General features: G+C 32.7%; 1 protein-coding gene across 1 annotated transcript in view; it reads right to left on the bottom strand.

Moving 5' to 3' along the window:
• Positions 1–26,998, bottom strand: part of LOC132144916 (formin-like) — a 63,473-nt gene that overhangs the window by 4,989 nt on the left and 31,486 nt on the right. The window contains exons 9-17 of the mRNA XM_059555501.1: positions 20,339–20,426; positions 19,763–19,824; positions 19,252–19,340; positions 17,760–17,889; positions 16,163–16,309; positions 15,992–16,051; positions 14,716–14,836; positions 6,231–6,323; positions 2,303–2,354 (exon numbers count right to left, since the gene is read on the bottom strand). Of these exons, the coding sequence (XP_059411484.1) occupies positions 2,303–2,354; positions 6,231–6,323; positions 14,716–14,836; positions 15,992–16,051; positions 16,163–16,309; positions 17,760–17,889; positions 19,252–19,340; positions 19,763–19,824; positions 20,339–20,426 (842 nt within the window). The remainder of the gene's footprint in view (positions 1–2,302; positions 2,355–6,230; positions 6,324–14,715; positions 14,837–15,991; positions 16,052–16,162; positions 16,310–17,759; positions 17,890–19,251; positions 19,341–19,762; positions 19,825–20,338; positions 20,427–26,998) is intronic.

Genomic DNA, 26,998 nt, shown 5'->3' with positions numbered 1-26,998 from the left:
ATTTATATCATTATAAAGATTTCTGTTTCAAATAACTTCACAAGCTTGCCTTTCGATTCCATTCGATTTCGATTTTGGAAATATATCAAGTACAGGACAAACTAATGTTGTAAACTAGAGTTAATAATATAGAAAGGCTGAAATTTGCTGATGTGTATACAAACACTTAAAATATAAGTGTTTTTGTAGTATTAATACTTACTTTTAGGGATGTTCATTTCGGTTATTTTTCCTAACCGACAACCGACGCTCGTTAACTGATTATTAACTGTTAAACGACAAGATTATTTTATATTATAATTGAATTAAATTAGAAAAGATAAGTGTCTGTGACCTGTTAAAAATACTAACATTTGTTTCCTGGAGATTCATTTTAAATGCCAAAAAGCAACAAACAACAGAACATGAGGATTCACACGGTCATCATATCACATCACACATCGCTTCTGCGAGCGGAGAAAAACATAATAAAGCTAGGATATATATATATATATAAAACGAATAAATAGGCCTATACGAGAAATATATTTTTACTTAAATAATAAATTAAGAAAATGAAAGAAAAACGCCATTTCGGTTCATTTTGTGCTGCGCGAAAGTAAACCAGACGACAGAAAGCGGCAACCTAATTTTCTTTATGCTTATTTCACGCACAAAGATTTGTTTTTATTGTGAATGTACAAAAATAAAGGTAAGCCATTTACAATTCTGATTATCTTTATTACTAAAAGGAGAAGTTGGTTCCACTATTAGAAGGAAAAATTCAAGTGATTGCGCTGGCGCCGCATTCGCATGCACAATAAGCTTTGCTACCTTGAACATTCAGCCTATTAATTATCGTAATAAAATACAGTCAGTCAAACATATGGAAAAAACAATACTCTTCTCAGTTTAAATATGTTATCACCGTACAGTGATATTGGAACGCAATAATGTAGCATTCAAATACATCGCGAATACTGAATCATTTGATTTTGTGTCGAATGACAGACCCAGCGTTGGTTTCAGTTCAACTTCTGAAAGGCCTATTTTTAATTATTGTTTCTTTTCTAAATACTGTTAATTGAAAGCATTTGTTGTGGAGTGAGGGGAACTAAAATAGCCTAGCTATGTTTACAGTTTATTATAATGTTTGTAAATATTTCGCGTACTCATTAGGCCAATTTCTGAATTAAATAATAAAATGCGACTAATGTTTTTTTACTCTCTAAAAAACATCTTTTATATATACACGCATAGAATATTTTCACCACGTAGCAAACCTTTTTAAATATTTTGATAAATTACTGAAAATAAATAAATAAAAATAAAAATTTTAACCATTTAATTGATTGTATTAATCGTTAACCGGTTAAAATGAAAATCCCTACTAACTTTAACTTTAAATTACATAATTATGTTTCTACTTCAATTCAGTTTTTTTACATTTGTCACAAAAACTTGACAAATTTTTTCAAACTAAATTAAACACTGAAGAACAATAAAAATGATAACAAATATGTAATATGGTGCATATTTAGAAAAATGTCCTTTTCAGAGTTAAGTGTTAAAGCTAGTGTTTTCTCTCCGCGTTTGGAACACTGATTGTGCCATGAGACAGGAGACGGGTTCGGTTATCTGTACACTTTCTTTTAACACCTTTGGATGCTCATTCATGTTTATTTCATGCTGTGACTGTTATTAAAGCAGAGGAGACGATCAGTTCACAGTGATCTGTCACCTCACAGTACCATAAAGGTATTATATATTTGAATATGTAATCAAATGGACAGAATTTTACATTTGAGACTTTGTTACATATTGTCCCTCCGTATCTCCTGTGTTCCTTCTGGCAGCAAATCATGACAGAAGATCCAACCAAAACAGTTTCCTCCATGTGTTCCCGTTTTTGTTTTCTCAGTTTTTCTGTGGATCCCCTCGTTCATCCCGAATTCCTCCTCCTCCGGCTGGAGCAGGTGGACAGACCTCTCGAGGACCATACAAGACTGCTCCCGAACCATGATGGGAGGTGCTATAGTGTTTCGTTCATTATCTGACAGGTGAGACTAATCGATTCTTGAGATTTATGAATGAATATCGTTTCATAAAGATTAATAAAGATTTTTACCCAGCTTTATAATAGATCAAATAAATGCATCCTTGAGGAGCACAAGAGACTTCATACAGAAACAATAAAAAAAAACATGTACAGTTCATTCAATACTGAAAAATAAAAACTAAATAAATCAGTCTAATGAATAATGGACAGGCTCTGTGATTAGATCTCATTAGTCATGATGCTGTCTCTGCTGGAGCTTCTTACCTCTTCTGTGCCGCCTGCAGCCGCTCGTCTTCAGTCTCGTACTCTGATTGTGCTGCAAACAACATGAAAATAAACCATCAATAACAGAGAGACGAGCCACACATCACACACATAATTTTAATCTATTTATTAATTTGTATTTAATTATTTATTGATGTATTATTATTATTAGATTTACTTAGATTATACCACAGAGAACTCTCTTGCGGAGCTAAATTATACATCATTATTGCACACTGAAATAATACATACATGCATACATACGTATTATATATTTTTATCTGAAGAGAAACTTTTGAGAAACAGAAGTCTCCAGAAACAACAGAGATGTTAAAGTGCTTGTGTTGATGTATTTTCCTGCGTGTGTGTGTGTGTGTGTGTCGAGTGGCTCCCGTGGAGCTGCTCCATGTAAAAGTGTCTAAATGCAAGGCAGATGTGTGCGGCGGCCGGTCGAGGTGCAAGAATTTATCTCAGGCCAGAGCGCGCCTATGATCTCAGATTTATTGCATTTTCCAGATTCATCCCTTTTTTTTACTGTGATGGGGGACCTTTCCCACTCACGAGATTTAAGAGGGGGAAGTCGCCCAAAACTGTTCAAAGGCGAGTGTTGGGGGTCTTTGGTGGGGGCGAGTGTGAACAGCGCTCTGAGTGTGTGTGTGTGTGTGTGTGTGTGACCAGTGGCGTTGGTCTCGGCAGGGGTGGACTGGCGCCTGCGGTCTCTCTCTGCTGTTTGTGCGTGTCGAGTGCGATGTGTGAATTTTCTCCTCAGCTCCGTCTGTAAACATGAAACCAGTAGTGGCTAACTAGAAAGTTATGGGACCTGCACGCTGAGCAGGACAATAAATCCAGCCTTTAAAAGTGACTCGCGGCTCTGAGCGTCCGCCGCGCCGCAGCACTCTGTAAAGAGCCTCAGATTCAGGTTCATTATGAAAAGCCGCCGCAAGCAACACGTCGCACTGATCCTCATTGTAAACTACATGAATAATGATATTAAACCCGTCAATCTGTGGCGCTTTCTCATGGTCAATCTCTGCGGTCACAAACACAAGCTGATAATCAGAAGAATTAATGACCACATAAAGCACTAGAATAATAACACAATCGACACCTGATCCAGTCAAACTCCTGAAAAGACTGATGAAAAATATCTATATAATATGAAATAAATAATTATATCTTATTTAGGGGGCCACAAGAGAGGGACAATAGTGTGAATAAAATATAATAAATAAGATACATTTTTAATTACTAGATAATTATATAAAAGTAAAATGTATACAAATAAATAATTAAGATTAAATTAAGATAAGTTACTAAGACAAGATAAATAGATAAACAAGAAAAAATAAATAAGTAAATATAAATAAATATTACAAATTAGATTAAGATTAAATAAACCAATAAATAACTAAATAAAAAATGTATGCACATAAATAGATATATTAAAGTTAAAAGTAAATAAATAAATAAAACATGTACAATAGAGTATAATAGAATCATGTAACTTGATAAAAACTATTTTCTAAATAATAAAATTGATAATATAAATTTTTCATCAGTTTGGTTTTTATGGATGTCTTATGAAGTTTAGTATGAAGTCCTTTGCACTCACTGTCTTTAATTAATGCTGATTTAAAATAATCAGTACTAAATGGTTACATTAGGGTAATGAGCATCTAGTCAGAATCACCATTAAAAATAAAAATTAGAGTGATATGAATGTGCGAGGAAAATGTGCTTAATAAGTCCTAATGGTCCTAATTAAGTTGGCTTGAGAAAGCCAATTTACTGAAATCCTATTTATCTATCTATTTCTATCTATCTATCTATCTATCTATCTATCTATCTATCTATCTATCTATAACAACATGCTAATCATGCTAAAACCATGCTAGCAACATGCTAATCATGCTAGAAACATGCTAGCAACATGCTAGTCGCATGCTAATCATGCTAGAACGATGCTAGTCGCATGCTTATCATGCTAGAAACATGCTAGCAACATGCTAATAATGCTAAAATCATGCTAGCAACATGTTAGTTGCATGCTAGAAACATGCTAACAACATGCTAACAACATGCTAATCATGCTAAAATCATGCTAGTCGCATGCTAGTCATGCTAGAAACATGCTATCGACATGGTAGCAACATGCTAATCATGTTATAAACAAGATAGCCACATGCTAGTCGCATGATAATCATGCTAGTAACATGCTAGTCGCATGCTAATCATGCTAGTAACATGCTAGTCGCATGGTAATCATGCTAGAAACATGCTAGCATTATGCTAATCATGCTAAAATCATGCTAGCAACATGCTAATCATGTTAGCAACATGCTAGTCGCATGCTAGTCATGCTAGAAACATGCTAGAAAAATGCTAATCATGCTAAAATCATGCTAGCAACATGCTAGTTGCATGTTTGTCATGCCAGAAACATGCTAGCAACATGCTAATCATGGTAGAAACATGCTAGCAACATGCTAGTCGCACGCTAATCATGCTAGAAACATGCTAGCGACATGCTAGCAACATGCTAATCATGCTAGAAACATGCTAGTAACTTCCTAATCATGCTGGCGACATGCTAGTCACTTGCTAATCATGCTAGTGACATGCTAGATACCTTGCTAATCATGCTAACTACATGCTAGTCACTTGCTAATCATGCTAGCAACATGCTTACAACTTTGTTAATCATGCTAATGACATGGTAGTCACTTGCTTGTAATGCTAGCAATATGTTAATCACTTTCTTTTTAAAACTTAAACTTTTCAAACTTTTAAATATTTTTAAACTTTAAACTTTTTTAACTTTTCACATTTTCAAACTTTCTGGTCAGGCTTTCTCAAGCCAACTTAAAGTTTGTCTTGACAAACTTTTTTATCAAGTTATAGGCTTAATTTTCTTTATGACACAGATAATTCGTACTTAATTCTTTCTTTGGATTTTGGAGAGAAATATAAGCGAACAAACGAACAATGAACAAACAAATGAATGCACAAACAAATGATAAATGAATAATAAATAAATTAACGAAGACGCAAATGAATGAATGAATGAATTATGAACGAAGGAACGAATGATCAAACAAACAATGAATGCTCAAACGAATGATGAATGTTTGAACAAATGAATGATGAATGAAAGAACGAACAAATTAACAAACTATGAATGAATGAATGAACAAATTATGAATGAACAAACAAACATATGCACGAATTAATGATGAATGTGTGAATGAAAGAATGATGAATGAATGATCAGTGAATTATTGAATGAATGAATGAACGAATGATGAATGAAAGAAAAAACAAATTAATGAACTTTGAATGAATGAACCAATGATGAATGAACGAACGATGAATGAATGATTGAAAGAAATAATGAATGATCAAATGAACACACACATGCACGAATGATGAATGAATGAACGAATGAATTATGAATGAACAAATGAACGAACAAACGAATGCAAAACAAATGATGAATGAATAGTGAATACATGAACGAACATGCAAATGAATGAATGAATGATTAACAAACGAACGAATGATCGAACAAACAATGAATTCTTAAACGAATGATTGAACAAACGAATGATGAATGAACAGTGAATGAATGAATGAACGAACTAATGATGAATGAAAGAAAAAACGAATTAATGAACTATGAATGAATGAACCAATGATGAATGAACAAACGATGAATGGATGAATGAACGAACAAATAATAAATGAATGAACGATGAACCCAGTCAGCGTTTACAGCAGCACTGAGTTCACGCAGCACATCTGGAGTGACCCGATCCTAATCCAGTCACATCAAGAGCTGAAGGAGTTTCATTCTGGATGTGTTGCGCCGTGTTGCTATATTTCTGTGACAGCTGAAGCCATCATGCATGGTGATGTTTCTGTAACTCACCAGTGCTGACGAAGCTCTCCATCTTGTCCTTGAAGGGCTGTAGATGTTCCTCAGAGGAGTTTTCACACACCTGCTCAACCTCCTTCACACACGCTGCAAGACAAACACATGAAGAAATACTATTTACTGTATACAGACTACTCTGAACAAATACACACGTCAGACACTGCATCAGTGTCTCATCAATGGATGCTCTGCAGTGAATGGGTGCCGTCAGAATGAGAGTCCAAACAGCTGATAATAACATCACAATAATCCACAGCACTCCAGTCCATCAGTTAACACCTGGAGAATACAAAAGATGAAACAAATCTAGTAATAAGACGTTTTTAACTCAAACACAAAGAGTCTATAATCCATAATAACATTTCCTCCAGTGAAAAAGTGCATCTGCTGTTGTCTCTCACATATTTGTTTAGAGCTGTTTAAACGCTGCTTGATCTGTGCAGATTTCTCTCCTGATTCAGACCAGAACACTTTTTTTACTGGAGGAAGTGTTATTATGGATTATAGACTCTATGTATTTGAGTTAAAAACATCTTAATGCTGGATTTGTTTCATCTTTTGTCTTCTCCAGATGTTAACTGATGGACTGGAGTGCTGTGGATTATTGTGATGTTTTTATCAGCTGTTTGGACTCTCATTCTGATGGCACCCATGCACTGCAGAGCATCCATTGATGAGACACTGATGCAATGCTACATTTCTACAAATCTGATGAAGAAACAAACTCATCTTGGACGACCTGTGCATATTTCCAGTGCATTTTTAGCTGAACTATTCCTTTAATTAAAGATGTAAAAATAGAGTTGGTAAAAATGTTGCATGCATTTCAGTAATCATACTAGAAATGGCAGGTCAAGTCAAGCGCATTGAGTACCTGATACAGTGTTTCCCATAATGCACAGCATACTGCAGGAATGATATATTATGAATTGATGGGCTGCTGAATGAAGCAGTAAGGAGGTGAATTAATGAAGCGCAGGTGAGTCCTGCATATCAAGTTTCTAGCACATCCATAAATGAGTTAAACGAGAAACATGAGGAAGAGGTGTGTGAATCTCATCTCAAACAGATGAGCATCAAAGACGCTTTTGGAGCGAATTCAATGGAACCAGAGCAAGAATGCTTTTGATTACTGGACCGGTTGTTCTGGTGTCAAACATGAGAACTCGTTTATGAGTTTCCTAATGATTTCAGAGTATGCAGCTCATTATGATGACGGCAAGTTTGTTTTCTGTCTCATCATCTCAGCGACAAACTGCGTGGTTCGCGTCTTTGAGCCAATCAGCTGAGCTGTAAACGTCATGTGATGACACGAAGCAGCACAGATGTGGATGGAGTTTGACCCGCTGTTCGTTTGTGTTGTTTGTGCTCCTCAGAGTCTTTGTTGTGCTGCCAAACAACTGCATTCACACAAACTCACAGAAATCACTCAGCAACTCTCTACGTTCTCTGCCCTCCAAACATGAACACGCGGCGTATGTGGATGGATATGTTTAGCATTAATGAATCTAGTAAATATCCACATGTGTTTATCATTGCAGCAGCTATAATATGTTTTCATACAGAGCTCATACTTTTACAAAAAGGCAATTGATTTGTTCTCAGGAATAACAATCTAAGAAATAATAATAATAATAATATATGATTTATCTTTACATCATATCTTTACTTAACTATACAAAAATAAATAAGTATTAATTACCTGTTTTTTGTTTGTTTGTTTTTTTATTGGTCAATACAAATCAAAATAAACAATTCCTCAACCCTCACCAGAAAATCCCTGGGATTGCATCTATGACAATTATCAATTTTCATAAGATGAACTGAACTGAACTGAAAAGAAACACATATATACACATGTATACAGAATCTATTTTCTAAATGCATTTAGAAATGAATGCATTAGTAGTACATTTGTCAGTGTTATTTTAATATCACTGATATATTATAATAGCTTTGTTTGATATTCTAAATCATATTTTCTGTTGATTCACTTGAAAGGTTTAGTAGTTTTGTCGAATTTTTGTAATTAAATCGGTTTTTTACATATATAGTTTTTTTTATTAATTTGCATGTCAGTGTTATTTTGTATACTTTTGATTATTTTAATTAATTGAATTAGATTTTATTTAATATTTTCAGTTCCACTAAGTTTAAGTAATTTTGTTGTTTTTGTTAAGTGAAATTAAACTGAACTAGCTGTATATATATATATGTATATGTATGATAAAGAGACGAGAGCTGATTTATCTCGACACGCCAGCCTTGGCCAGTCAGCGAGGATTTATACGGCTCTGAAAGAGCTCTGAGGTTGTATATAATTGTGGATTATCTACTGAAATTCTTCGGCTTTGCCCCCGATGGAAATTATCCACTGTACGCGTTATAAATAACTCCTGGCCGGCTCGCCAGACAAATGTCTTGTCTCCCGAAAGACTTTCCAAAACATGACGTCTAAAGCCCTGTGAGCCAGAGTTTGTATGCGTGTACAAGCATGATTTTGGTTAATTTGCTCTTTCATCATTGCGAGCAGTGGAGGACGCGAGGAATGCCTCTATTGTCTTCACTCGTGCCATATGGCCTCCATTGATGCTCCACTTACACAGCTCACAGAAGACATTCCCATAACATTTATTAAAGGATATGTAAATGTTAGGACAAAAAACATGTTTACAGAACATTCTTATAATTAATATTTCATATAGATTCTCGTAATTTTGAGAGGAAACACTGATGTTCTCAAAACATGTTATTAAGGTTTGATCCATTTCATAACATTTCAAAATTGTCGGATGGAATTGTCATCTGACACTCTTAAAGCATTAAAAACTGGATATTTTAACCGTTTCAACAAACAGTATCTGAGCTGGCGCTTCTAGAACACAAGAGTTGTTCAACAAACCCTCCAGACTCAAAGTATGAGTTAAAGACATTCGCAGACTGACACTAAATGAGATGCAAACTCCACACAAACACACACGGATCTTTCAGTCTGTGTAGAGACATGACTGAGAGCGCTTCATCTGGAAACGCTCAATAACAGTCAGTCCAGAGCTGTTATTCTTTGATAATCATTACTCATGCGATGATGTTTGTCTTTTTGTCATTAAAATGTACGAATAACAGCTGTACTTTCAGTCTCTGAAGTTGTTGTTTTTTTTGTCTCTTTTGTGTTTTTATTATTTTGCCCAAAGTTGCCTGGATATTCCCGGGGCTCTTCGTGCATGAAGCGGTTAGTAGGTTTTGTTTATCGGGATTGCGGTCGCACTTCCCAGGGAAATTACACACCAATTACACCAGCGGCGTAATCAAAAGAGCAGCGTTTGACCCACGTCTGGATTCAGACAGCAACTTACAGCCGCATCCGACGGGTTCATGTTCCTGTGATTAATGCAGAGACACACAGACACTTTAGTTTGTCTGCGCTATTAACCGAACTTCAGCTTTTAGACGTTTCTTTATCTCCAGTCTGTCCACTCTATATAGAAAAGAGACAATATCGTAGAGGAAATATTGTATTTAATGCTAGAATTCAAGCTAAGAGGCTTTATCTGAATTAAACATGAAATATACTACCAGTCAAAAGTTTTTGAAAGAAGTCGCTTCTGCTCAAAGTGGCATTTATTTGATGAAAAATACATTAAAAACTGAAATATATTTGTATATATAAATGCAGCCTCTGTGAGCAGAAGAGTCTTCTTTCCAAAATACTCTGAAGATCAGGTAAAGTGACTTAAGAACACTGAAGTAAATCCGTCAGCAGCATCAGGCTGAACTGAAGAGAGACTGTAGTATGAAACACTTTTAACCCTGACGAGAGCAAAGGAGCAGAAATGGGGATCAGATTTCTGGTAAAAGTTGAAGAGGGCGGCGCGGAGGGCAGAGGGGCAGTCGGGGTGTCTCAGGGCATCTCTGACTCGCTCTGCTCTCAGAGTTCAGACGTGTAAAGGTCCCCAGAGACTGACTCAGTGTCGTGACCCCTCCGTGTCACACACCACGGGTGTAAGATCAGCAAACACTAACCCTCAAATACACAACATCCTCCTACTGTCTCTGATATCAGCTCCTGTCCAAATAAAACAACCCATCAGTTATTGCTCCTACACTGCAATATCTGAATTCAAATGACTACCAATTAGATACTTTTGCTGAGGATCTCACATGTGAGTTTAAAGAGAGTTCAATCTCAATACAAGAGAATTGGGCCCTAATTAGGGACCTTTTATTTTTGGTCAAATTCCTTTTTCTTTTTCTTTTTTTATTACCACAAAAATCCATCTTAATGGTTTAAATCAATTTTCCTAATCATACAATCACCTGAATCCACAAATTTGATAAATAATTTTTTTCTGTTTTATTTTTTTTGTCCCCCCACCCCCCAAATTCTGCTTTCTGTTTTAAATATCAAAAAGGACCTATTATTAAGTTAAAGTGAAAAAACTGAAAGTATTAATTTAATTTCACTACATTTTATACAAAATTCACTACATTTTATAAGTCAGAGATCTCAGTGAAGAGATATTAGGGCCATTTTAAATCTGTTTTATTTTTCACAAATTCAGTGTTATTTCTTATTTTTACTGGAATTAATTGAAATGGTTTATTTAAATTTGAATCATCTAAAAGTAAAAAACAAATAAAAAAATAAATAATTAAGTTAATGTTTTAAGTAAAAATCACCCCCCCCCCATTCTAAATGTATTTCTTAAATTATTTTTGTATATTTTATTGGTTTCATTCAATTGTAATAATGAATAAATCAATTACATTCATAAAAAATTAACAAGAGAATAATTTATTACTCTTCTAACAATAAAAGCACCCTATGAATTATTTCTTCCAGAGATTCTGTGTCTGTTTTAATTTTTCTGGATTCTGATTTAATGATTTAATACAGTTTATTACCAAAAACTGAACTAATCAAATGTATATAACTAACAATTTAATTAATCCTAATGTCTATGTAAACTCCTTTAATGTTTTGTCAAAGTGCTGCACAAAAGAATTTAAATTGAAAATAATAATAATAAAAAACAATGAAAAATTGTGTGATATTCCTCAAAAAATTAAATTAAATTAAATGTATATTTTACAATTTTTATACTTACACAGCTCTAAATTAATTAAATAAAATGTTGTTGTCTTTTCTTTCTCTTTAAATGAATAAACATCTGAGAGTTTGAGAGCTTTCAAATTCACCAAATCTCCTTGATGAAGTTACTTCCTGTAACTGAAATCCTTGCCATCTGCAGTTTTTATTGGTGACAGTAAAATGTTTGATTTTGCAGATTCACTCAAAGGCTTGGTTGTCTCTATGTCAGATGCACAGACCTCAAATCTTGAGTCAGAAACTCTTGGAGAGACTCTCCTCCACGCTCACACTGAACAGAAATGACTGCAGGAATAATTAGGAACACTTGCAGCTCTTTATGAAGGCACGGCATTAATATTTATCCCTGTCTGCTGCCGTTGTAAGTGCGATCTGGTGCCAGTGCCCGAGGACTCGCGTTTGAGGCTTTTTTGTTGTGGTGTGGATCAAATGCGAAGGCCCTTATTCTGTATTTATTGTCTTGCGTTTGCTTGCTAATAAATGAGTGACAGACAGCTCTAGGTGGGGCGGCAGTGGTTTTGTAGCCGGTTTGTATTTTCCCCCGGGTCACTGAGGATCAGAGTTTTTAACAGCGATTCTCAAATGGAGGGGAATGAGGAGAGAGCATATCTAATTGCTCTCATATGCCATGTTATTGGCTGATTTAAATAATTGCAGACACCAGGGGCTGGGGGAGGCATGACCTTTGACCCCTGTGGCAGCCCGGAGTACAGGCTACGGTAAAAATGACTTTTCCAGTGTTAAATGAAAATAAATAGCTTTTAAATGCATTTTAATTGACAGTGTCACAAACATCTGTTTGCTCATTCCTACTGCTTTTCCTTGCGAAGGAAATGTTTAAAATGTTTAACTTTTTTAAATTAATAATCTAAGAAATTCTTTGAAATTTTAAATTACATATGAGCCACATCAAAAACTGATGCAATGTATATATATATATATATATATATATATATATATATATATATATATATATATATATATATTAGGGGTGTACCGGTACGCAAAAATCACGGTTCGGTACGTACCTCGGTTTTAAAGTCACAGTTCGGTTCATTTTCGGTACAGTAAGGGAAAGAAATGCACAGATTAAACTGCAGGTTGTTTATTGCTATACACTTTTTTTTAAATACTTTTTAATAAAATATATATAAAATAAAAATAGAATAAGAAATAACATACTGCTGCAAAGTTCTCCACTAAATAAAATACTCTCAGTCTCAAACCAATATCATATAATAAAATATAATGAAAAAAAAAAAAAAAAAAAAAAAAAAAAATATATATATATATATATATATATATATATATATATATATATATAAGAATAAATAAATAACTATGATTACAGTGCAGCATTACCAATCCCAGAATGCTGCTGCTGTGGGTGACATAGAGGGAGACCGCTGACAGACCAGGCTCTTGTCTTCATGACAACAATATCTATACTTCATGTTGAGCATAAATATAAAGCCTACTGATAAAGGACTCCGTCAACAGTATTGACGGCAAAATAGACTATGTTTGATAGGTGCAATATTTGAAAATCGATAATTATTAATTTATTTTTTAAATTACATTTATATCTGAATTTATGTCAACCTATAGACTTTCAAACATCAAAGTGTCATGAATTAATATGTATTTGTGTACAAAATGACATATAAACATATTTTCCTATTATATTTTGCCTGGAAACGCTTCCAACACGTTTGCGTGTCGCGTGAAAAATAGGCGTCGGTTCTATTTCTAGCATGCATGCGTTTTCCAGTCTGCAAGCTCTAACCTGTTAACATGGGAGCCGAATTAAAAACGGACATGCCACGCAGCATCCAGTGTGTCGCCGGCCAGAATCAGCTGCAGGGCGGGATTTGCGCTGAACGCGGAGACCTTCACCACTTAATATGTTCGTTTGGAAACACGAAAATGTACTTATGTTCCGCACACAAAATATTGCATTCCGTCATTCGGTACACACGTGCACCGTACCGAAATCCCTGTACCGAAACGGTCCGGTGCGAATACACGTACCGTTACACCCCTAATATATATATATATATATATATATACACACACTGAACAAAATTGTAAATGCAGCACTTTTGTTTTTTCTCAAAGATCTAAGACTTTTTCTATGTACACAAAAGGCCTATTTCACTCAAATATTGTTTACAAATCTGTCTAAATCTGTGTTAGTGAGCACTTCTTCGGATGCTGATTAGACAGCATGATTATTGCACAGGTGTGCCTTAGGCGGGCCACAATAAAATGTGCAGTTTTACTGTATTGGGGGTATATATATGTATATATATATATATATATATATATATATATATATATATATATATATATATATACAGATAATAGTATTTGATTTAAATATATCGTAGTATGCAATTTTTAAGGCCATATAATCTGAGAATTATCAGTATTAACTCCAGTGGAATTAATATATTTAATTAAATTCCTTTGAGCTTATAACTCATGATTGCTCAAAAACAGTCCACATTTATGAAACCTGAATATTTATTTCTAACAGAACAAAATCAAAACATCATAAATATTACTTTGAAAAGATTTCAAACTAAAATAATTAATTTAACTTGAATAAACTTTCACTTTCAGATGAAAAAAGTGATCAGTTTTTCATGCTGCAATGGTTCATCAAGATTCATGTTCATCATCACAATTCAGTCCAAAAGTGTGTGAGACATGGAAAAAAGCCGAGTTTTTGACACTAATATAACTTCATAATTTTACAAAATGTAATTTTGACACTAATGATACTCCATACTGTACATACCCGGGTCAAAATGACCCGAGCACAAAGCATGTAACATTTTTTCTAAAAGGTTATATCTCTTAAAAATAATTTTTGTGTATTTTGATGTGTATTTTGAGGGTCTAAAACATTTGTAAAGGTGAATGATTCACTGACTCACTTTGCACCACAAATTGATAAAGTAACCTGAGAAGAGTCACTGGACCAATTTGTGAATCAATCTGAACAACTCTGTTTAGTGAACAGATTCAGAAGAGTCACTGGGATCTTGTTCCAGATGAATCTGTATTTTTTTTTTAATGAATCATTTGAATGAATGATTCACTGACTCACTTTGCACCACATATTGACAAAGTAACCTGTCGAGAGTCACTGAACCAATCTGTGAATCAATCTGTTAAGTAAATAGATTCAAAAGACTCACTGGGATGAAGCTCACTATTAACGTTATTCTCATTTTTACGGTCATTGTATAAAAAACAAATTATAATAAATACGAACAGCTGCTGTCCCTTTTCCATTGTGAGACGCTGTCGTTCTGTCCATCTTCAGGATTAAATAGGCACGACATCATATGAGATTCATACCTGTCAGCTCCTTCTTTAACTTGCGAAGGTCTTTTGCGAGATCTTCAAACTTGACCTGAGCGGCGTGGAAGAGATCCTGAGGTTCGGGAAGCGGGAAAACGCTCTTCTCTGTTCCTGCGTTCTGAAACCACAACAACACATCCGTCAGAAAAAAGAGAATCTGTCTGCTTTTCCAATTTTCCCAATCATAAAGGAGGAAGAATCAACTGAATTACCAAATTTTGTAAATAAATGTAAAGCCCTTTTAAAAAAAATTCTGTTATTTGTTTTAACGATCAAAAAGTATATAATTTATTGGGTTTTTTTTTTTTTTTTTTTTACAATTTAGTAATTCACTAGATTTTATAAGTCTGAGATCTCAATATTAGGGCCCTATAAAATCTTTTTTATTTTTCACAAATTCAGTGTTATTTTTTTCTTGAATCAATTGAAATGGTTTAATTCAATTTTAATAATTAAAAAGTTAAAACTAAAAAAAATAAAGCTAAAACACACACACAAATTGTTTTTTTTTTTAACAATTTAATAATTAAGTAAATGTTTTAAGTAAACCCCTCCCCCCAATTCTGTGTTTTTATTTTTTTTATAATGTTTGCATATTTTATGTTTTTTATGGTTTAATTCAACTTTAAAAATTCAATAAGTAAATAAGTAATAAGTAAATTAAATTCATAAAAGTTAACAAGCTAATAATTTATTACACTTTTAACAATAATAGTGCTGTCTTGTTTTCCAGTTAAATTTTCCAATTGCAGATACGAAGATATGTGTCTTGTTTAAGCTTAAAACAGCAACAAATATTGTTATGGACTGATATTTGTTATTTTTAAAGCAAAAACTCACTTCATTTTAATAATTTTTTGGTCTTTTTATCATAAGTTATTTTGCATCTCTGATAAATGTTTCTTGATTTAATAATATTTAGACTTTTGCATTGAAAAACTAGACAAAAATGAGGAGTGAGAAATACATTTTTTGTAGTGTTTCCTCTTCTATATTCCTGAATAAACTTGAGCTGTCTTTGATGGTTGTGCTCTATTATTGCATTACACTAATGCTACTATTGCAATATTGAATTTCAAGTTTATAATCTCATAATTCTCACGTTATTTCTCAGAATTGCATGTTTATATCTTGCAGTTCTGTTTTTATTTTTAAGAATTGTCAGAAAAAGTCACAATTGCCTTAACAGAGAGCACCTGCACGGTTAAAAAACATTCAATAAAATAATATATAATAAAATACAATAAAAGAGAAAATTAAAAGGAAAGAGTACCTTGTCCATGTTTCGCAGGTAGTACGAAACTACATAATCCACCAGACTCATACGATTGTCCTGATGGGAAAGAAGGCCATTGGCAGATGTTGAGTTGACCCAGTCACACCCAGTCAACTCTTCAACACATATTCAGTGCAGGATTATGGTTTAAGAGGGGTATTTTCATACCCTGCTCTTGACATCTTTTAGTTTAGGCAGAATCTCCAGTCCGAATCCATCCGCCTGTCCTCTGGTCCGGTTTCCACCGTTCATGTAGTTTCCAAAAGCCAAGATGAGGCCGATCACGTCCTTCACACTGTCATTATCAAGAAAAGCCTGAAAAGACATGTACATACTTCAGAATATAACACCAGCGTGCTGCATACTGCAGAGTGAAATGGCCATCAAACACTGTACTGCATTATGTCACAGATATCATGTCAGAAATCTTTTTTTAATGTTTTTTACAACTACAAATATTATTTTTATGATTTTTGTATTTTAATAAATGTTTTTTACAAATACAAATATTATTTTTATGATTTATTTTATTTTAATATACATTTTAGTTTCAAATACAAATTTATTTTATGACTATTGTTTAATTTTAATATAAATGTTTTTTACAGATACAAATATACATTTTTATTAATACTTTTTATTTTAATATAAATGTTTTTTTTACAAATACAAATATTATTTTATTAATATGTTTTGTTTTAATATAAGGGTTTTTTACAAATATTATTTTATGAATATTTTTATTTTAATATAAATGTTTTTTATAAATACAAATATAATTTATATTAATATTTTTATTTAAATATACAGGTTTTTTACTAATACAAATGTAATTTTTATGAATACTTTTATTTTAATATAAATGTTTTTTACAAATATTATTTTTATTAATATTTTTTATTTTAATATAAATGTTTTTTACAAACACAAATATTATTTGTATTAATATTTTTTATTTTAATATAAATGTTTTTTTACAAACACAAATATTATTTGTATTAATATTTTTTATTTTAATATAAATGTTTTTTTACAAACACAAATATTATTTGTATTAATATTTTTTATTTTAATATAAATGTTTTTTTTTACTTTAAATATTATTTTTTTATATATGTTTTTTTTTTTACAAAATCAAATATTCTTTTCATAGTGTTTTTATATAAATGTTTAGTTTTTTACAAATACAAATATTAGTTTTATTTCTGATTTCATAATTTTTATTTTGTTAACAATTTTAATCTTGAAATAAAAACAAATATTCAATGAAATAATGTGTCAAGTTGATGTTAAAAATTATGTTTGTTGCCGCTTCTTGTAGATGCATCATTTTATATATATATATATATATTTACTAAATTTGAAGGTTATGAAAACGCGCATGCCAGTGAAAAACAAGGAAGAATTGATTGTGAGGAGAGCATGCATATCGCCCAGCCATACTCGCATTCACGCAAAGTAGACTTGTTGACAAGTTTGGGTGAAGATCTATTTCTTTCAGTGTCCTGTAGTTGGCGATATCACAGAATAAACTGCTGCAGAGGAAGCTAAATGCCATGCAAAATGTAATGGGTACAAATGTACTGGAGTGAAGAGTACAAATGCTTATTCAAAAATGTAGAGAGCAATATCGTTGATACTCAGTAAAATTACAGAGTATCCAAAAAAATACTCAAGTACCGTAATTAATTACATTTACTCAAATACTTTACACAATTACAAAAGAAGAAAGCAGGCAGTTTTGGCTCTCTGGACTCTATTGTACCTTGCTCACAGCAGAGATGATCTGCAGTTTCTGATGGACGGATGATATGGAGTCCACAAACACAGACTGGAATATGATGCAGTGTACGCGGCGGGCGAAGTCGGGAATCTGCGAGAGTTCGTACAGGAATCTACGCAGGAAGACACCAATGAGATCAATGCCTCACACAAACACACCATTCTGGACGCAAGCAAGTGCACAAGTGTGATTGAGACGTATGTTACAGAGGATTGCATGCGGATGGACTCGCTACAGTGAGGGTCAAAGGTCATGCACAGCTGGCTGATTCTGAAGAAAGTGCTGGTGGTTTTACAGGAACACTTCAGATATTTGTGCAGCAAACACACAGTGCAATGCATTTATTATTATAAAAATGTGTTTATTTAGTGTTGTAAAGTATGCAGATGAATGTCTGATGTCTGATACTCTGCAAAAACATTTTTACAAGTTAAGCAAAGAACAAAACAAAGATTATTGAAGTATAATTTGCAACCAGCATTTTAGTACCATTAATAAACTAATATAGTTTCATGACAACAATAGTTGAAACAATAGTAGTTCATACTTTAATTTTTTTTAAATTTAATTTTAATTTTGTTATATTTTCTGTTTTCACGATAATTTTAGATAAAGTTCTAGTCAATTTGCTATTCTTTTGTCATTTTTATTGGTTCATATATATGTATTTTTTTTATTTTATTTCAGTTTTAATTTGTTATTTTAGTACATTAAACTAAATTCAAATTAGAAATGTTGCTAGCTGAAATAAAATAAGTTTTAAAGTTTTTTATATATTTTAATTTATTTCATTTAACATGTATTTATTTATTTATAGTTAAAATGATTTATGTTTTACAGTTTAAATTTTTGTTAACTATAATAGCTCTTTTTGCAAGAAAATATTAGTTAAGTTTTCCGTAATCTAAATCTACTTTCTGTTTCTTTATGATTATTTGTGAAATCTATTAGCGATTTCTGAGTGAAAATTGCTTTGAAGTAAATCTTATGATAAATCTGTGCATATTGTGTGAAAGTTACCAGGTTTGTCAGCTTCATGAGACTCTTAAATCGTATATTAACACATATAATTTTAAAATCTTGTGTCAAAACATTTGTTTTTATGAGCTGATGGGTTTGAAGTCCAAATTATTTCATGAGCCAGAACGACACAGACAGAGTTTAACCCGTGTTTAACTGTCTATGACTAGTTGTAGATGACATGATTTCTGCATCAAACACTTGTTTCTGTCTCATTTTGAGCTGCTGATTCCAAACAAAATATGACACATTTTGAAGCATTTTTGCTTTTGGGAGTCTTGCATGTTCTCTTAATTCTTCTTTTGAGAAAAAACTACATCATGGAAAGTTTTGATTGATATTTTTTTTAACTCAGCATCATCATATGAAGTAATATTAGACATTTTCGCAGGACTGTGTTGTAAAATGAGTGCATTTATTGTGAGCGAATGATGAGAGCGGCTGAATGACGTACTGTTCAGGTTTATCCAGGAGCTTCACCTCGTCTTCTTTAGACGTCTCGTAGTGTTTTCTGATCTTCTCCAGTTCATCAGGCTGAGCTCTCTGTCAACATTCACAACAAAACCATTCGAAGTCACACGAGTCGTTTCAGGAGCATAAAACACAGCCTCTGTCCAATTATAACGTTACATTTATAATTAGTGTTTCTGTAGCTCAACTGGTAGAGCATTGCGCTATCAAGCGCAAGGTTGGGGGTTCGATTCCCCGGGAACACATGATAGGTAAAAATTGATAGCCTGAATGCAGTGTAAGTCGCTTTGGATAAAAGCGTCTGCTAAATGCATAAATTTAATTTAATTTTAATTTTATAACGTCAAATCACATGCAACCAAGAGCCGACCTCGCATCAAATCACTCACTTTGTGCAATATTACATGTAATATTGAAAAGCGGATTTTCATTACATTTTCATTACATTAGGTGACAGAAGGAGAATAAGAATCAGGTTTAATCCGGCGACTCACGTTCTCATATAAAGCTTCGATGGTCTCCAGATCCACCACAGAATGATCCACCGTCAGAACAGCTGAAACAAACAGCATCCGTCCGTTTACCACAAGAATACATATTTGGCAAATTGCTCCTTTTAAATCAAGTGTTTTTTGTCTTTGATTTGCAAACTTAAATATTGACCAGAAAATTTGACATTTTGAAATTTAAAAAATCATAGCTTCATCGAAATGATGACTTTTGTCGCGTTAGCTTTGTGAACACACAAATAAATCATAAACATGTTTGGGAAATGTTAAAGAGACATATAACTTAAATGATGTCTCTTACTGAAATATGTAGTAGAAAACCAACGAAAGACTCATTTATTTTAAAAATCCACATCGTTTCATAGATATTTTGGACTAAGGGGGGTGCCATTATTTCAGTGACATCAAAAGGTTTAACGAGGTGAGATACTCGCGAAAAAAAAAGGAACATTAAGTACCTTTGCGGTCAAAAAATAAATAGAAATTGCATAAATATTGCAAAAAAATAAATATATATATATATTACAGGGGATGTGAAGGTGTTTGAAATGCTGATCTCACCATGCTGAATGTCCTTCATCTCCAGATGGAGGCTGGATATTAATATTCCCACGGCCTGAGAGCGTTTCCCATCCAGCAGCTTGATGAGCTACAAGAAGAAGCTCACAATTAAACACATCAACACATCAAAATACCAATAATGATTATTAGTACACTGTAAAGTAATTAGAGCCCGACCGATATATCGTTTTCCCGATATCATCGGCCGATATGAGCTTGTCGCAGATATATATCGGTATCAGCGAATATGCCACCGATTTTTTTTTTTTTTTTTTTACAGAACATATAACGATTAAATGCTTCTGACTGGTGTAATTACTTAGTCTGTCCCAACAGAGCATGCTCCATTGTTTTCATGGTGGCTTGAGTCTGTTGAATGGGGATTTAACACTATGTTGTCACCTAGTTGGAGAGACTCTATGCTAAGTAAATAAACAACAATGACCCCGTCTTTCACTTTCACTATGAGCTTCCATCATTTGCTTCATTGGTAGGCCCCTGTGATTTGCACGATGCAGAAAACATTGAAGGAATCAAGGAATCCAGTCATACATTTTTGATGAATAAATAAAAAAACAGGTCAGTACATACTGTGTCTGTGAATATTTAACTGCAAAAAGTAGTAACAGAATTTGTGAAAATATATTATTCTTTATTATTATTTATTCATTTTAGATTTTTACATTTTGGAATAGCTTTGCTTCCTGCATAAACCTGCCCATTGGTTTGGCAGTATATATATATATATATATTCTGTTTACGTAGGCTATATACTGTATTCTATATGCAGTACCAGTCAAAAGTTTGGACTCATGAATAGGAAGTGTATTCAAACTTTTGACAATGCTGTACCTTAATATGGCCTACATATAAAGAATATCAGCCGATATATCGGTATCTGTCTTATTTTACTCCCTAATATCGGTATCTGTATCACCCCCCCCCCCCAAAAACAAACAAAAAACAAAAGAACAACAACATATCACTCTATCTCACTTAATAATGTGCTTCATGAGGTAACATGTAGTTTTAATGAAGTTCTTAGTTCTATTTTTGACAGAAATAAATATTTTTATTCATCAGGGACACATTAAATTGATCAAAAGTGAGAGTAAAGACATATTTAATGTTACAGTATATTTCTATTTTAAATAAATGCTGTTCTTTTGAACTGTCTATTCATCTGTGAATAATGAAAATAAAATGTATCACAGTTTCCACAAAAATATTGTGCAACACAACTGTTTTTAACATTAATAGTAATCAGAAATGTTTATTGTTTCTTAATGATGCTGAAAATTCAGCTTTGATCAAAGAAATAAATTATAGTTTAAAAGACAATATTTCACTATTTTTTACTGTATTTTTTATCAAATAAATGCAGCCTTGAGCAGAAGAGAATTCTTTCAGAAACATTAAAAAAAATCGTACTAACCTCAAACTTTTACACAAAAAACATTAAAATAATATTTGATACATTAAAATACATTAATTTTTAATATACATCATCAGTACTGAAGTCCTGACAAAATTATATTTAATTCAACATTCGGTCCTCATTCTTTCACATAATTTCCCACCAGTCTCCAGTGTAACTGAATGACGGTGTTTCTGTAAACCAGCATAATAAATCTCAAGAATTGTGTTTTTGTCACGTCCCATCAGTGAAAACATCACACCACATTCATGGGACACTGTCACAATTAGGAGCTCACTGTGAGACAAAGAAAAACCAGCAGAAAGTGGCTCCATAAAAGTCCATCGTTGAGCTCTGGACAAGCGCAGAGGAGGTTTTATAACAAACTATAAATTCACAGGATTTTTATTTGTACCTACACATGGTCACAATTACTAATGACCGAATTCCCTCATAAAGGCCACGAGAGTTTTGGCACGCTAAAGAGCCGCTCTAAAACTTAATGTCTAGCTCTTCTTCATTAGGATTAACGCGGCGTTGAGCTGCTGCGGCGTTCAGTGGGAACCAGCGCAACGGCCTTCAGATGTGAGTATTGCATTACAGCAGGTGAAGAGGGCGTTCATTATTAATGTGAGCAGAGACACTTGCACACACACACGCACACACACACACACACACACACACACTCTCACACTCAAACAAAGACAGACACGCTAATGAACCCAACCATTGCAGAGCCAGTGATCTCCTTCAGCTCTCTCCCACCACTCAACACCTTAAATTATAAATATTGTATATTACAATAATAAAAATGTGAAATGTGTAATAAAAAAATATTATAAAGAAATATGTTAATCAATAATTAATCAAATCAAATAATTAAATAATTAATCCAAAGAAAACAGATAGAGCAATAGAGCAAGCTAGTGTTAGAGGCTTTTTTGGCTCTTGGTAATTAAATAATAAATAAAAAGAAAACAAATAAATAGAATACAAATATAAAAGAGAAGCAAGTGTTAGTTAAAAAGAGCAAACAGTGTTGTTTTTTTAATTAAGAAAACAAGGAGTTAATAAATCAATAGAGTGCAAGTCTTTTTTTATAAAGAATAGAAATAGAATAGAGAGTGCTAGAGTTAGAGGTTCAAATTAAGATGGAAGAGATGTATTTAAAGCCGATTCTTGAAGATGGCTAAGGACTCGGATTGAGTTGTGCAGGTCATTCCACCAGGAGGGAACATTTAATTTAAATATTCAAGTATGCCTTGAATTTTATGCGAGCAGCTATTGGTAGCCAGTGCAAATTGATAAACAGAGGTGTGACGTGCATTCTTTTCAGCATGTTAAAAAAAAATCTTTCTGCCGCGTTCTGGTTTAATTGTAAAGGTTTAATAGAACTGGCTGGAAGACCTGCCAAGAGAGCATTGCATTTTGATAAAGTGATGGGTTTGTTGAAACCACAAGCAGTTCTGTCTTGGCAAGGTTGAGTTGAAGGTTATGGTCCGTCATCCAGCAAGAAATGTCTGTTAGACAAGCTGAGATGCGAATAGCTACCGTCGGATCATCAGGATGGAATGAGAGGTAGAGTTGAGTGTCATCAGCATAGCAGTGGTATGAAAAGCCATTTTTCTGAATGAGAAAGCCTAGTGATGCCATGTAGACAGAGAAGAGAAGCGGTCCAAGAACTGAGCCCTGAGGCACCCCAGTAGCAAGATACCTTGAAGGACCTATCTGAGAGATAAGACTCAAACCACAAACGTGCGGTTCCTTCAGATGCCCTTTGCCAATACTGTTGACAGGAGATACTGGTGGTTCTCTGTATCAATAGCAGCAGACAGATCCTGCAAGACAAGTATTGAAGGTTTGTAATCCTCTCTTGTTGGCTTCAACAACTGAGAGCAAGACTCGGTCAAATGTCCAAATGAAACCAGACAGGTTGCTGTCGAGGAGGTTGTTCTGTGTGAGAAAGGCAGAGACTTGGTGGAAAACAACTCATTCAAGAGTTGCAATGAAGGGTAGAAGAGAAACCAGTCTGCAGTTCTTTAGAAGATTTAGGTTAAGAGTTGGTTTCTTAAAAAGTGTGGTTATACGAGCATGTTTAAATGTTGAGGGTAAAACACCAGTGTGAAGGGATGTGTTAATGATGTGAGTGTAATATTTTCTTTTTTTTAATATTTTGAAGATATTTTCTTGTTTATTGAACTAAATATATATATTTATAAATGTAAATTGTATGTATTAAATAAAAATAAATTACTTAAATTATAATGTTTTATATATATATATATATATATATATATATATATATATATATATATATATATATATATATATACATATATATACAATATGTAGGAGACAATGCACAGATAGCTGTGCATTAAATTATTTGCTGTGCACTAAATATTGCAGTAAGATCACATTTATTTGAACAAATTATCAATCGATTAATCGATCCAAAGAAGAAGAAGAGAGAGAGAGAGAGAGAGAGAGAGAGAACTGCTTCTGTTTTAGAGCCAGTGTTCTGGAAAGGAAACTGGAGTCAGTATGAAGCCTACTAAATGCATTTAATAAACACGTAAGGTTTTTAAAGCACAGCGAGCAGTCGCTGGAGTAAACATCATTATTACATTGTTCCATGAGGTGAAGATCATGAATTCTGGAATTTTAAACACAGAATACCTTGATCTACAGTCGGTAGTCAAGCGCTTCCCAGAATAGATGCCAATAAACACAGCGTTAGAGACTTAAAGCTAGAAACAATTAAAATGTCAGTTTGTTTAAGAATCATCATTACTGTTCAAGCTACATATTAATAATGATTCATCTGACCGTGTGATGTTTACATACTTCACAGAGCTAGAGAGACGTCAAGACATGAGAGACACACCAGAAGACACAGCAGACAGGACAAAAAATAATAAAATAAAATAAAATAAAATAAAATAAAATAAAATAAAATAAAATAAAATAAAATAAAATAAAATAAAATAAAATAAAATAAAACTAAACTAAACTAAACTAAACTAAACTAAGCTAAGCTAAGCTAAGCTAAGGTAAACTAAACTAAACTAAACTAAACTAAACTAAACTAAACTAAAATTTAAATTTAAATTTAAATTTAAATTTAAATTTAAATTTAAATTTAAATTTAAATTTAAATTTAAATTTAAATTTAAATTAAATTTAAATTAAATTAAATTGCAACAGACATGTTTTTTTATAATAATAAAATAAAATAAAATAAAATGTCAAAAGATGAGAGACACCAGAACATACAACAGGCAGGACAAAAAATAAAATAAAAAATAAAATATTTTTAATAAAATAATAAAATGTTAAAGGAAGAGAGACATGCTAGAACAGGCAGGAGAGAAAAAAATATTTAAAATAAAATAAAATAAAAATGCAACAGGCAGGACATATTTTTTTAAATAAATAAAAATAAATAATTTCTTTAAAAAAAATGTTAAAGAATGAGAGACACACAAGAACACACAACAGATAGGACAGAAAACATATTAAAAAAGTACATAACATAAAATAAATTGTTAAAAGATGATAAACACATCAGAACATGCTACAGGCAGGACAGAAAAAATATTTAAAATAAATAAATAAAATAAAATAAAAATAAAAAATTATAAAATAAAATGTTAATGGAAGAGAGACACACCAAAACATACAACAGCCAGGACAGAAAAATAATTATAATAATTAAAAAAAAAATTTATAAAATAAAATAAAATGTTAAAGGATGAGAGACACACGCAACAGACAGGACAGAAAAAAAACATTAAAAACTAAATCAAATAATAAAATAAAATGTTAAAGGATGAGAGACACATCAGAACATGCAGGAGACAGGACAGAAAAAAAGGTTATTATTATTCGGAAGTCTTTATATGCTCAGATATTCAGACACATGTTCTCCTGAAGCCACCTGTTAGTCATTAAAGCTCGTCCAGTGAGCAGACAGAGATGACAGAGGCTCCGCCCCCTCATGTTTGATATGTTAATCAGGAGCGAGGAAAGGCGCCGGGGGCAGATACTTCTCAACACATGACACAAATTAGCTTCGGTGTGTGACCTCCGCTGATTCCACATTGATTGTGTTTTCAGGAGAGCTGCGCTGCTGATAGACGCCTTTCCACACACCATTTCTGTATTATCTACATGTGTCTGACACAAACACACACAAGCACTTCATTTCCATAATACGTGCACAGATCAAAACACACATACACACACTTTCCCAAACGCTGACAGATTCCCTCACCTCTCCCAACAGACTCAGACCTGGAGGGTAAAATAAAGAACTAAAAATAAATGTATCATTTCTATTTATAAAAATAATTGATAAATATACATTAATAAAAATTATATATATAAATATAAAATTTTATAAATACATACTTTTAAAATAAATAATATTTTAATAAATAATCAGCTATATTACACACAGAAATGCAGCAAGAGAGACTATCCACAGAACTTCATTAATTTTAATTAATTCAAAATATATTTGATACATAAATTAAATTAATAATTTATATTAATAATTGCATATATTATTAGCTTTCCATTAATATTTTTATTACATTTTATTTTTATATTTTCTCTTTTCAATTTCATTCTGCTTTCAGTTTTTGTTTCTTTTTTATTTTATATATTTGTTTTATGAATTTAAAATATGTCTTTATGTCTTAAATGTTAATTAATTTATTTCATTATTTTATATAGGTACGATATTATTTATTTATATATAAATATATTTTACACATACTAGATATCTGTATGTATAAATAAATATATTTATATGTGTAATGTATATTCAAGAAATTCATTTTAATTGATTTTAAATGTTTTATATATGCATATGCATATAGGTTCAATTCAAATTCACTTTCATGTCTGAAAAAACCATTGCAGCCTTGTATTAATGAATCATTAATGCTCACGGAGGCCTGGAGTGAGACAGCAGCTCCATCGATCTCGTCCCAACACACCTGACGCTCTCTGTATTGCTCTGTCAGGACATCGACTCGAGTCGCTCTTGTGTTTCCTGGAGGCCGGTTTCTCAGAAGGCTGACTCAGAACGTGTAAACACACACATAAATGATGGATCTGCATCTGTGTCGCTTGTGTTTAACAATTCTTTTAGAAGTTACATCGTCCTGCCAAGACCATAGAGCTCCAGCATCTATTCATCATTTCACAGTCACTTAAGGAGATATTAAAACAAA

Source organism: Carassius carassius, chromosome 8, assembly GCF_963082965.1.
Source record: "Carassius carassius chromosome 8, fCarCar2.1, whole genome shotgun sequence".
Taxonomy (NCBI): Eukaryota; Metazoa; Chordata; class Actinopteri; order Cypriniformes; family Cyprinidae; genus Carassius; species Carassius carassius.
Note: the sequence above shows the minus strand (reverse complement) of the source record. Positions and strands in the feature narration are given on the sequence as shown.